The sequence below is a fragment of the Artemia sp. Qi Xiang Cuo genome, chromosome 14, assembly GCF_049724085.1.
Source record: "Artemia sp. Qi Xiang Cuo chromosome 14, ASM4972408v1, whole genome shotgun sequence".
Taxonomy (NCBI): Eukaryota; Metazoa; Arthropoda; class Branchiopoda; order Anostraca; family Artemiidae; genus Artemia; species Artemia sp. Qi Xiang Cuo.
The window spans coordinates 10,026,169-10,039,762 of NC_142807.1; the positions used below are offsets into that span (position 1 = coordinate 10,026,169).

Here is a 13,594-nt window from a genome sequence, read left to right on the forward strand (position 1 = left end):
CAGATAATTCTTGTACAAGTCCCTTTTCCTTTCTAATAAACATAAAGCTTTTTCACTAATATTCTTAGCTGCAGTTCTAGGTTTCTTCCCTAAGACACCTTCAGCAACTTCACAAATTATTTTTCTAAAATTATTCCAACCATCTTCCAAATTATCAAATTTTAAACTCTCAAGTTTAGTATTTAACTGTTCCTGGAAAGTTTCTCTCAAATTCTCATCTTGGAGTCTACCAACATCATAACTTCCCAGGAGGTAGTTACCCTTCTGATATTTCAGCTTTAAATTAACCATTGACACTACTAGGTGTTTTTTACTTTTAACATCAAGAACAGCACTCCTATATACCCTTGTATCTTGTATTGATCCTGTCAGTCTTCGGTTTACTATAACATAATCAATAAGGTTTGTTGTCTTACCATCACGTGAATACCATGTTAACTTATGGGCCATTTTATGACCAAATACCGTATTGGTTATAACTAGATTGTTATACCTACAAAATTGCTAAAGTCTGTATCCATTACTGTTTTCTTTTCCTACACTAAATTTACCTAGGCTAGGATACCATCTATCCCTATTTCCGCCAATCTGGGCAGTAAAATCCCCCAATAAAAACATCATATTTCTACCTGGGACCCTTTCTATTTGCTCCTGTAACTGTAAGTAAAATTCATCTGAGTCACTAGTATCTCTGTCAGTCGGTTCTACAGGGGTATATACTAATATAAGTGATCCCCTTAACTTTTTAGTCGTAAAATGAGCGATTGGCATTCTGTTATTAATAACTTCCCAGCCTTAACAAGACTTAGCAGCTTCCTTATTCATCATGAGCCCTACTCCTTGTCTATGTACCCCTTCCTTCCTGTCTGAGTAAACAAATTCTATATCACCTAATTTCATGCTTCCTACCCTCATTTTATGATTAATCACTTATCACTCATTTTATGACTAAAAAGTTCTGGGTATCAGTTAGAATAGCACATACCCTTGTAGAAGCAAGTGATGGAGATAATAGTGACTTGGATGGATTTTACTTACTGTTACAGGAGCAAATAGACAGGGTCCCAGGTAGAAATATGGTGTTTTTATTAGGAGTTTTTTGCCCAGGTCAGTAGAAATAGGGATAGATGGTATCCTAGCCTAGGTAAATTTGATGGAGAAAAAGAAAACAGAAATGGTTACAGAATGCTGGAATTTTGTAGGTATAACAATCTAGTTATAGCCAATTAAGTGTTTGATAATAAAATGGTGCATATGTTAACATGGTATTGACGTGATGGTAAAACAGCAAACATTATTGACTATGTAATTGTAAACCAAAGATGGACAGGATCCATACAAGATACTAGGGTACATAAGAGTGCTGTTACAGATGTTAAAAGTACAGATCTCTATCTAGTAGTGTCTAGGGTTAATTTAAAGCTGAAATTTTGGAAGGGTAACTACTTCCTGGGAGGTAATGATGTTGGTAGACTCCAGGATGAGAATTTGAGAGAAATTTTCCAGGAACAGTTGAATACTAAGCTGAGGAGTTTAAAATTTGACAATGCAGAAGATGGATGGAATAATTTTAGGAAACCAATTTGTGAAGTTGCTGATGATGTCTTAGGGAATAAAGTTAGGAAAGCAGCAAAGAATATTAGTGAAGAAGCTTTATGTTTATTAGAGAGGAGAAGAGGCTTGTACAAGAATTATCTGAGAGGCCAAGGATGAAATTGCCTGAGATCTGAGACAGCATAATAGTAAAATATTGTACTGGCGTGTTAATAAACTGAGAGAGAGTAGTCAATCCAGACTTGTCCCAGTTAAAGATTGGAATCACGCCACAACTAGTGATAAGGAAAGAGTTAAAGAGAGATGGGCAGAACCAGAACATTTTGAGAATGTGCTAAACCAAGGTAGAATGTGCAGGAAAAGATACAGAGGAAAATGAAAAAGTTTGTGATACCTTGGATGTTAAGGAAGATTTGTTTTGTGAGGAAGAACTAGCAACAGTACTAAAAGGATAAGAAAAAAATAAAGCCCCAGGTGCTGATAGTGTGGTAAATGAGTTTCTTAAATATGGTGGCTCTGAGGTTAGAAACAAGTTACTAAAGATTGCAAATATGATTTTTGAAAAATGGGAAGTACCTAACAATTTTAGGAAACTTTAATTAAACCAATGTATAAGGAAGGTGATAAGAATGACTGTGGTTATTATCAAGGCATTAGCCTGGTTTTTGTAGGTATGGTAGCAAATAAGAAGGGTTTGAAAATAAATGTTAAGAAGACTAAGTCACTAAGGGTAGGAATAAGTGAAGATGAAAAGGTGACATTGGGTAACAAAATGATTGGTCAGGTGGACAGCTTCACTTAGCTTGGTAGTTTTATTAGTAAAGACAGTGGGAGCAGTGAAGATGTTAAAAGTAGAATAGCCAAAGCAAACCAAGATTAGAATATTGGAAGCTACAGTGATGACAGTGGTCACACATGGTTTTGAAACATGGGCACTCCAAAAGCAGATGAAGATTTGCTAGATGTTTTCCAGAGTAATTGCCTATGGATTATTCTGGGTGCCAGGCTGACTGATCATATTTCAAACAGTAGGCTGTGCAACAAGTGTGGTTACATCCTGCTTTCTAGGGCTATAATGAGAGGAAGGTTGAGGTCGCTAGGGCACATTCAGCAGATGAAGGATGACAGATTGCCACAAAGATTGTCCTTTTTGGCCAACCATCTAGGGCTAAACAGAAAGCAGGTCATCCACAGTTGGATTGGGAGGACGTCATAAAGAAAAATTTAAGGGAAATGGGCACATCCTGGGAAGGTGTAAAGAGAGAGGCTTTGAATAGACTGGGATGGAGGAGGAGTGTGTGTAGCAGTAGTGGCCTCAGGCATCTTGTTGCTGTGGTGAGTTGTTAGTAGTAGTAGTAGTAGTATTCATGATATCAAAACGATCAAGATGTAATCATGGAAAAATTCCGATCCTGGTCCCAAAATATTGGGAATATGGATGAATATTGCCTGACATCCACACACAATCTTAAGAAGACTGCCAACACTCCCCTTAACAATCTCTGAAAGCTTTGTCTGAATGTCCTTGGTCCTATTGAACACTAAAGGTCAAACATGGCCTCTTCTCAAATGCAAATACTATATGTAAACAATGAGTGAATTGAATAACTTACAGCCCTTACCCTGAGGGTTGTGGGGATGCAGGCTGATGATATAGTTTTTGGACCTTTCAACTATGCTGAACATAATGGCTATATCAAAATTTTGATTGGATGTGTTTAGGGATATAATGGGTGTGGGAGGGGGCTGGTTGCCCTCCAATCACTTTTGACTCCTAAAAAGGGCACTAGAACTTTTAATTTCCAGTTGAGTGAGCTCCTTTTGAAGTTTCTACAACAACCCCTTCTATACAAGGTAACCTGATGAAAAAAAAAATATATTGTGCCCAAATTGGCAGTGCTATTATGCTACCTAAGATAATAACCATTTATGCACAAATTTACCCCTCCTCTGATGGTCACATACATAGCCTTAGGACATTTGTACAAAACTGAAAAAAAAAACACAAATAACTAAATTCTTACTTTGTAATATGCACCATGTTCCTATTAATTGCATTATCATGTTTAGCCTACTTCTATCCATAATCATTTTTAAACAACATTTGGTATTGAACAGATCTGAAACTTAGTCTTTTACAATTAAATATATGGTAGGTATAATAGTTTTGACAAGTTAAAGAACATGATCACAAAGAAAACAAAGCATCAATAATTGTGACAAAAACAGGAGTTAAGGGACTATCTGGAAGGGGGGATGCATTTGGGAGGGAAATAATTATTGTATTTAGAAAGAGCAAAAAGACAATGATTAGTGTTTTCACCTTGTCTTTGTCAGTAATGGAATCAGGTATATATTTACCAGAAAAACTAATCTCATAAAGTACTGTTGTGTTTTCTTTAGTTTTGTTTATAGCCTCAGGCTATATCTGGGACCATAACGGGGGGGGGGGGGGTACATTATTTCCTTTTAGAAGAGCCAAGTCTACAGTTTTACTTTTAAACTTTCATGCTAGAAATTGTTTTTATGTGGGTGCTGAATTTTGACTGATGATCAACTATGACACCAAGTATTTCTCTGTATCTGTTATGGTTATATTATTGATTAGATAAGTATTACCAGTCAAAAATAACTATTCCTGGAGTCATCATTTCAAAATAAAAAACCTTGCCTTTCAAACAATTGGTAGATATATATTTTATTCCATTATTGATGTAGAGCAAGGTGAACATACTACTTGATGCCTTTTTGTATCATCTATCTAAAAACAATAATTATTATTATTATTATTATTCATTTATTGCCCGTCAAAAAAAGGTACAAGAGGTACAGTAGATGGAGTAATTACTAAAGAAAAAGAAAAAAAAAGAAAAAGAAGGAAACAAACACACATTGAAAATTCAAATACATGACAAAAAAAAACTCTTCATTACATTAATACGAACAATGATGCTAACGAAAGGATGATAAAAGTTTATTTTAAAACGGGAGAGATTTATTAATACTAATATTATTATTATTATTCATTTATTACCTGTAAAAAAAAAGGTACATATACGGAATAATCACTAAAATAACAAAAAAAATAGAGAAAAAAAAATTAATTACATACATTACATTAATACAAAAAAACTATTGTGAACAAATTGGTGACCATGGATGATTAAACTTATTTTGAAAACAGGATAGAGATTTGTTAATACTAATATTCGGGTCAGCTAGCTTATACAAATGAATAATTTTACAGTTTCTTGTCCAGGGGGGGGGGAAATGTAGAAGATATTTAGCAAATCTGAAGAAGATTGATTGTAGGTGCTTTTTATCTGTAACTGTAAAGAATTTCCAGAAAGGAGCACTGTAAAGCAGATGTGGAAGGGCTGTGGCGTTGTAAATGGATGCTAGAAGGTAATGGTTGAAACATAGTTTGCTTTTTACAATTACAGCATAAGAAATGCTAATTTTATGCTCAACGTGAGAAATCAGCAAACAACGTGTGTGGCCTATAGATGTGCCAATTGGAAGGCCCAGGTATGTAATAGGGTCTGTAGGTTTAACAAGATAACCGTCCAGATTTAGAAGAGAAGTAGAGGGATTTTGCCAATTGAAAAGGATAACTTCGGATTTCTCAGGATTAAAAGACAGACCAATTTTTGAATATTCATCTTTGAGGATTTTGAAATTTTGCTCAATCGGCTGGATCATATTGCTGAGATTCAAGATTTCATCAGCATTTAAGAGACATATCAATTCTCCCAAGAATGCATGAAGGAAGACACTTTGCCTGAGCTTCCAGGACACTATTATTGAACAGGGTTGGGGAAGTGATAGCTCCCTGTCTAGTCCCTTTCTTAACAAGGATGGGGTACTGAGGAATAACAAGCATATTTGAGGCATTTGAAGAGTTTGGCCTCACACGAGAATTAATGCAATTATATTGGGATTGATGAAGAGCCAATTGCAGGGGAAAACGGGATGGGAGTTTTAAATGCACTCTTAGATTTCTATATAAATCCCTGAGAATATGGACAACTGATGGGTTTATGCCTCGCCTTGCCATATAAAGAAGCATGGACAAATGAATTAAGGAATCAAACGCACATTTAACATCATGTCTGGCGAGGATCATACTTTCTCCCGAAGATTCAGTGTAGGCAAGGGCAGTAAAAACTGCTGTAAGAGCATGAGAACTGCCAAGATTAGCCTGAAAACCAAACTGATACGGGGGAACGTAACATTTCTGTCTTAACTCATCAAGAAAAAGAAGTGGTACTAAAAGACTGATTAATTTTTAAGTTTATTCAATTTAGTCATTTTTAATCAATGCCTGTTGAAGAGTAAACCTGAGAATATCAGCTCTCCAGATGGAGATATGCTAGAACAAAAAGAGAGACATGTTTAGATTGCTAATTTTGTGCTCTTTCTTGCAATTAAGCTTGCATTTGCAACAATTCAACACACACACACCCACTAATGATCCTATATACAGCTTTAGGGTATATGGGTAATCAAACTAAAAAAAACTAAAATAATGAAAATTTTACTTTATAATATGCAGCATATTTACATTAATCAGATTATCATGTTTCCTTCTATGATTATTCACATTATTAACTCATTTAAAATATGGTAGTATTTTCTTATCTAATATTCAGCACAATCATGCAGGCTAAATGGGACTGCCTTTATCCTGTCTACACAAAGTAACCAGTTTTACAAAAAATCAATCAATTGAAAGAACAACAAACAAATACATCATTAGGGCTATAGATGTATTGATAAGGGGAAGGGGGAGTAGGGGTGCATTTTCAGGGTAACTGATAACAACTATTATGTTCAAAAGGAAGCTAAAGGTTAAGAATAGTGGCTCTCTGGAAGGAGACACATCAGAACAAAAAGAGAGCCACTTTTAGATTCCTAATTCTTGGCTCATTTTGATGGTTTTGTTAACTTGTTTGACATTTCATGGTGTCAACCCACAACTAGGGCTATTGAGATGGACTAACACTAACATTCTGAAAACAACTTTTAAAGAAACTAAAATGCTAACTTAGCCTATATTATTCTTGAAAGCACTTTATTCTAATTTACCAACTAGCAATTTAATACCATCTCTCTTTTGGTTCTAGCATATCTGCTTCTGTAAAGCTACCTAGTCTCTAGGCTAGGTTTACCCTTAGAAAGAATTGATTTATAGTTGTTTTACATATTTTGACTGCTCTTCTAAACCATTTCTTGTGCCAAAAATAAGGAGCTGGGTGTTGCTTTAGGGTCCATTTAAGCACTGTTCACAAGAGTGTCTAGCTAGAATCCCATGTCTAGCCGGAATTCAATGTCTAGGCAACAACCATTCACAAGCAAAATTTGGCACTTAGCTAGACATGCTAGAATAGGCTAGACATTGAGTTCTAGACTCTAACTGAAATTTAATTTTTGTTTTCTCATTAATTGTTTTTTTCATTTTAGGCAAATATACACCACCAGACATAATAGTGAAGCACACTAAGGCAATTGTTTGGCTTGTCTTATCCATTATCTTGTGACATTAAAATTAGGGATTACAATTTTGAAAGTTTTGCCTGCATAAGCTCTCTTGATTGGCTAGAAATGACAATTTGAAACTAAATTTGTAATTTTAGCTAAGCACTGAGTCAGGGTTACCACTGCTGGTGATTTTCTTGAATCTGGTGATTTTCTTTTTTAATCTGGTGATTTTCATTTAATTTGGTGATTTTTTACAAAACCGGTTCGCATTCCATGCATGATTGGTTTTGCTGTCTTACTGAGGTGAAATAATCAGTGACTTTCATATTTTATGTCTTGTTTTTATTTGTTATTTCTAAAGAGTGGTGTTATTTTGGGCTTCTGTATATCCTTTTTTTTTCTTTTAATCCCACCTCCTCTCCTCTTGGTGACACAATAATTCTTTTTCACTCAATTTCAAACTTTAATGTCACCTACACTAATTTAAAAACATCTTTTATTTTTTAAATTGGGTAGCCAAAGATAATTGATGAAGACAAGGTATGCTACTATAAATATTTATCCTGATCAATCTTTTTAATAAGGAGTATTAGTGTTCTTTATCACTTTCTGTATTTTTATCCTATATTTTCTTTTTTTTATTCTTCTTCTTTTTTCTCTTATTAAAAATAAATTCAACAAAATTACAAATTTCAACCAAGTACTACCACCAAAAAAACTTCTTTTTGTCTATTTTCTCCTCCTTTACCTCTGAAATTTAAAAAACCAAATTAATTCAATATAAAATTTACATCATCCTAACTATAAAACTCCCTTTTTCAAAACAAAATACAAAACCAATTTACACCTTTTACTGTGTATCCTTTTAGCTTGGCAATCTGCTTCCCCATAGTTACAAATTTTAATTTATAAATACATACATGTGTGTCCCATGTGTGATAAAATGGATTGAGGCTCAGAAATGAAAAAAAAAATTTATCAGGTAAAGAAAGCATAGTCCCACATGAAAATAGATTCAGCAGCCTAGGCTAGGTTTTTTTCAAGGGACTTAACAGTCTCAAGAAACCAAGGGGCTCAGTCTCAAGGAGCTCTTGTCTAAGGAACCAGGGAAATAAGATTTATCACCCCTTGTCTGATATTCCAGCTTAGACTTGACCCACAAAAATTTCCTGGAAGTAAAATGAATATATAAGAAATTGACACCATTTGAGTCCTCTTTTTCAGAGCTAAAGTTTACTGCTAAGGATAACAACTATGGCAGGAAGGGTAAAAACACTCATAAGCAAATGAAATTTGAGGACAAAAGAGTATTATTGGGGTTATTATTTTCAATGGAAACATAGAAAAAAGAAAAGATTTTGCAAAGTAAAGACAAGGAAAAGTATAATAGTAGTTAAATAAATAAAAAGGCTTTTCATGTCCAGTAACAAGATTTTAGGTAACATTTTCAGTCTTTGCCTGGAATTCTGGTTTTAGGTACAAATTCTCTTCCTTCTTGAGCAGTTGACAGCCTTTGAAAACCAAAATGTCTTAGCTCAGGGTGCCCAATGCATCTTTTTGGTGTAAAGCTTATCATTATTAACCACCAATTTCTGGTGAGTTTTGTGAAATGCTGGTGATTTTCTTGGTGAAAACAGGTGATTTTGATTTGGTTGTGGTGGCAACCCTGCACTGAGTTTTACTTGTGATTGGTCATTGCCTAGACATTGAATTCTGGCTAGACACATGTCTAGACATGGGATTCTAGTTAGACATACTTGTGAACACTGCTTTAAGGGCTTTGAATTAGATTTGCAATTGAAATAATTAGCCAATTCAATTATATTTAGAAAGAGTATAAAAAAGGCAGAGTAGCCTATTGGGTAAATATTTTGTTATTCATATTATTGACTTATGAATAAAGTAAACATACCACTTGATATCTTGTTTTATGCTCTTTCTAAATATAATAATATTTTATGTTGGAAATGAATTTTACCCCCATCCCCATATATATATCAATTCAGGGTATATATTTGCACATTAGGGGGGAAGGGTGGGGGGAAGTTTAAATTTACCTCTCATTTACATAAGAAATAAAACTTACCCCCCTCTAATGTGCAAATATATACCATGAATTGGTATATATAGGGGTGGGGGTAAAATCCATTTCCAACAAAAATGATTATTATAGGCTATTAGGAAAGAGCATAAAAAAAGGCATCAAGTGGTATGTTTACTTTATTTGTAAGTCAATAATATGAATAACCAAAAATTTACCACCTATTGAGCTCAGCTTGTCTCTTATATCAGTTATGGAATCTTTTATATAATTATCACTCTAAATTCTCAATTTTTGTCTACTTGCAGATTCGGTAAATTTTTTGCAAATCATATCATTGACTTACAAATAAAAAGAATATATCACTTGATGCCTTTTTTTATGCTGTTTACAAATATAGCAATCACTTCTATCAGAAATTCAAATTTAAGCCCTTTTTGAGCTCTTGAAAATGACAAAAATATAGAAATATCTATAGGGTGTAAAAGGGCTTAAAACATCTGTTTTAAACTTACTGTTTCTTAATAAATCCTTTTTTTAATCCACAAGCACTGACTTTCTACAATTAAGTTGGATAAATGAAAATTGTAACAATAAATCTTGCAGGTACTCCTTCAATATACCCACTCTTTTATATATCTCAAACTGAAGACTAAATGAAAAACCCATTTTGACAGGATGATGCAAGACATCACTGTAGAGAAATACAATGTATAGCATTGTTTTAATTGCATATACAATATTTAAAGTGTTATTTTTGGGGTTTTTTTTTTTTGGGGGGGGGGATTACCAAGGTTAGGTTTTTATATTTTTGACATTTTCAAGAGCTCAAAAAGGGCTTAAATTTGGATTTCCAATAGAAATGATTGTTATATTTTTTAAAGAGCAGAAAGAAAGGCATTGAGTAGTATATTCACTTTATTTGTAATTTAGGCCTACTGCAGATTGAGTTGATATCACTCTGGAGATCATTTTTAATAGCCTAGGCTATTAAAAAATTTCATAGGCTTAATCCATAGATAGGTCTAGACCTTTAATAATCTAACAACCATCCACCATTTACAACAGTAAAGAATAAAATAAGAGATATAGTCAAATTAGGCCTATAGGTTACTGCAGAGATAGTCTGGGCTATATTAGGTCCTTAATAAATTCTGCTTACCTCCATTGTTGGGTAATCTTTGCTTTTCGTGAGTACAACATCTATTTCCCATTTTTTCATTAACTTAACATTGGTCAATCTTGAGGTTTTATTCTTGAAATAAACCAAACTATCACAAAAGGTAGCGAGCAGCCTAGCCTAGATTTAGAGTTAATATTCAAAACACTGTTTGTGTCTGGATAGAAAGGGTAATGAAATCTCCATTAGACAGATAACAAATATCTCTAAAAGAAGATTATTAAGTCATAATTTTAATTAGAATATCTCCAAGTCTGGATAGTAGGCTGTAGGCTATCTATCAGTAGGGCAAATTGTGTTTACAGTTTATTTATGAAAAGACTGAAATTTTTTAGCAGAGTTGTCAACTACATAGGTTTTCTATGAAACGTTAAGAGTGGTTAAGAGCGAGCACATAACTTGAAACGGCGATGTTTAGGAAACAAAAAATTTGGGAAACTCTTACCCCTCTCCCCAAACATAAAATTTGAAGTTCCCTTGTAATGCCCGAAAATCCCTGAAATTATTAACTCAATCCGGCGGTTACTCCGAAGATATGATATTTATACTATTTTGATAGGCTGGGTGAATACACTGTCTTTTGATTTTACCTCACTGCTTCACAGTTAATGGATCCAAATTTCCACAGGAAGTAATAGTGCCAAAACTCTTAGGTATATCAGAGATATTTATTCTTTGTTTCTCACCCCCCCCCCCCTCAAATTATGAAGCCCCCTTGCTTTCTTTTCCCCTTCCCAATCATAAGGTTTGAGCCCGATCCCAGTAAGTTATTCACGCTTCACGGGATATTACAGCAGTGTCAACTTGATAAGCTGGGTAGGTAGTCTGTTTCGGTATATCTTTTTCCACCCCGGTTCAAAATTCGATGTTTACTTTGCCCTAACGCCACCCAAAATTTCGACTTGATCCTGAAAGTTCTTCCTTGAATTATTGCAGATAAGCTAGTTTGATGGCCTTGGGATATGGTGTTTTTAGGTCAACATTCTTATTTCACTCAGAATAGATTCCCTCTCCCCAAATACATATTTAAGTTCAAGTTATATTTTCCAAAACAGTTCTTGAAAGTTTTAACTTGATCCCCAAAACCGTTCCTATGGACTGAACCAAACATTTGTTATTCACCTCCCTCTCTGCCCCGTCTTTAAAATAAAACTTAAAGTCCACATGGTCCCGCCAACTCCCTGAAAGTTTAAACTTACCAGAACATTCAAGCTTCTATTGAATGAACCCCCTCCCAAGTTACTGTGACCACTCCTTTCAATCAAAAGGGGCAGAAAAAACTTAAAAATAAGAGTTTTGAGTCGAGCAGTAAAATATTTTTAACACTTAATAGGTCCCGACCTTTAGGGAGAGAAAATTGTACCATACAGATGTTTTCCTCTGTGTATTATGCTCCTCTCGGCACAAGGACCTGTGGCGATAAGTTTCAAACTGGTCAAGGACAATAAGTTTTATATCCCGTCTCCGAGCCCAATGGGAACATCGCGTGTGAGGAGAGAGTTGAACCCCCCCCCCCTCCATGTTTTAGCTAGTCGGTAAAAATTTAAGTCAGTTAAATAGTTTTCCAAAGGAAATATATAACAAAAAATCAGTTAAAAGAGAATAGTCTCATTCGGTAAATAACAAAAAAATAAGTAATATTTATAGCAATATTAAGAAAATCAGTCAGTAAAAATTACTAAACAGTCGGTGAAATCTATTCCCCCCTCCAAAGAAGCAAACAATTATGGCTAGTAACACCTCTCCTTAGCAGCATCAATATTAACCTGTCTTCATCTTGTCAACAAACCAATAGTGTTACCATGTCAGTTGCTTTCCACTGAAAGTAAGTAATGAAAACTGTTGTTATAATAAAAAAACTATATGTTAATAACTTGCTAGTCAAAAGTTCAATGCCTTCGATAAGAAAGTATGCTCGTTGGGCCGCAAAGAACAGCTGGATTCAAAGGCCAATACCTGTTCCACCGTTTGAATTCCTTTCCTGGCCTCAAATAAAAAAAAGTTCCATTATTTTTTAATTATCAAACAATAATTTTTCTGTACAATATTTCCTTTTGCTATAGCACTAAAATGAAATGCTTACCAAATTTCTATGATTTTTCTTAACCCATATCTGTGTGTGCATAATAATCTGTGTATATCATTGGTATTAGTACGTATTCCAAGGTGCATCAATTATTTTTTTAATAGTAGCCTGTTCTTCTAAATTTATAAAAAATGAATCCACTAAATTTACCTGACAATCAAATCAATAAATTGTTTTATCGAAAATAATACTTTGCGACTTTAGCTTTTAAGGGGCAGCACCTTCACTGCCGCACAAATTTCACAACACAAGACATTCGAACCAAATTTCTATGGATTTTCTTCACCCATATCTGTGTGTGCATAATAATCTGTGTATATCATTGGTATTAGTACGTATTCCAAGGTGCATCGATTATTTTTTAACTAGTAGCCTGTTCTTCTAAATTTATAGACAATGAATCCACTAAATTTACTTGACAGTCAAATCAATAAATTGACTTATCGAAAACAATACTTTGTGACTTTAGCTTTTAAGGGGCAGCACCTTCATTGCCGCACAATTTCACGACAAAAGACATTCGAACCATTCATTTGCGTTCTTTGAAGACCTTGGAACAATTTGCTAAATTTTCTTCAGATGAATCTGCAATGGCTAGGTTTGGCCGTTCATTTGAACAAACGTATGACAAATAGTAACTTATACAACAAAAGTGGCTTAGTTCTATATTCTAGGGATACAAGGAAGAACAATTTAGATAGCTAAGTCATATCCTGCTGATGAAGGAAAAAACATCACATGTTTTTTTGTTTTCTTATTCCTATATTCACGGCCCCAGGTAACTAGAGGTATCTGATTTGCCACATTCAATTACTTTGTTTTGAAACCTCGAGATTTTAAATGTCTGTTAAACCTCAGGAAGGATGTTCCAGATAGAAGTGCAGCACCGGATGAAGCTCTTCCTCAAGTACTCGGTTCTTGGTGTGTCTTCTAGTAGATAATAGGACTGAGCCGTTTGCCTTCGCGTCTGCCTTGTCGGTTTGACAAAGGAGGGGAGGGGGAATGCAAGACAGGTCGGAGGGAGGCAAATTCATGTACTTGTAGAAAACAGCCATCGACGCTACATTAAACCTTTTATTTAGAGGCTGGAGCGATTCATGTGCAGAGGCGTAGCCTGCCCTGTTTGATCTTATGGAGTGGTGATAACAGCGTTTTCGACGCACCAGCATACACCGGGCATCCGTATTCAGCTGTGGGTATGATACAGGAATTGTAAAGTGGGATAATCGAGTTGGATGGAAGAAGGTTTTTA

General features: G+C 34.7%; 1 protein-coding gene across 1 annotated transcript in view; it reads right to left on the minus strand.

Moving 5' to 3' along the window:
• The window catches only part of LOC148944111 (tyrosine-protein kinase Src64B-like), a 56,764-nt gene extending 46,216 nt beyond the window's left edge, over positions 1-10,548 (minus strand). Inside the window, exon 1 of the mRNA XM_089100827.1 lies at positions 10,239-10,548. Coding sequence (XP_088956953.1) covers positions 10,239-10,290 — 52 coding nt within the window. The 5' untranslated portion in view covers positions 10,291-10,548. The remainder of the gene's footprint in view (positions 1-10,238) is intronic.
• Between the last annotated feature and the right edge of the window lie 3,046 nt (positions 10,549-13,594).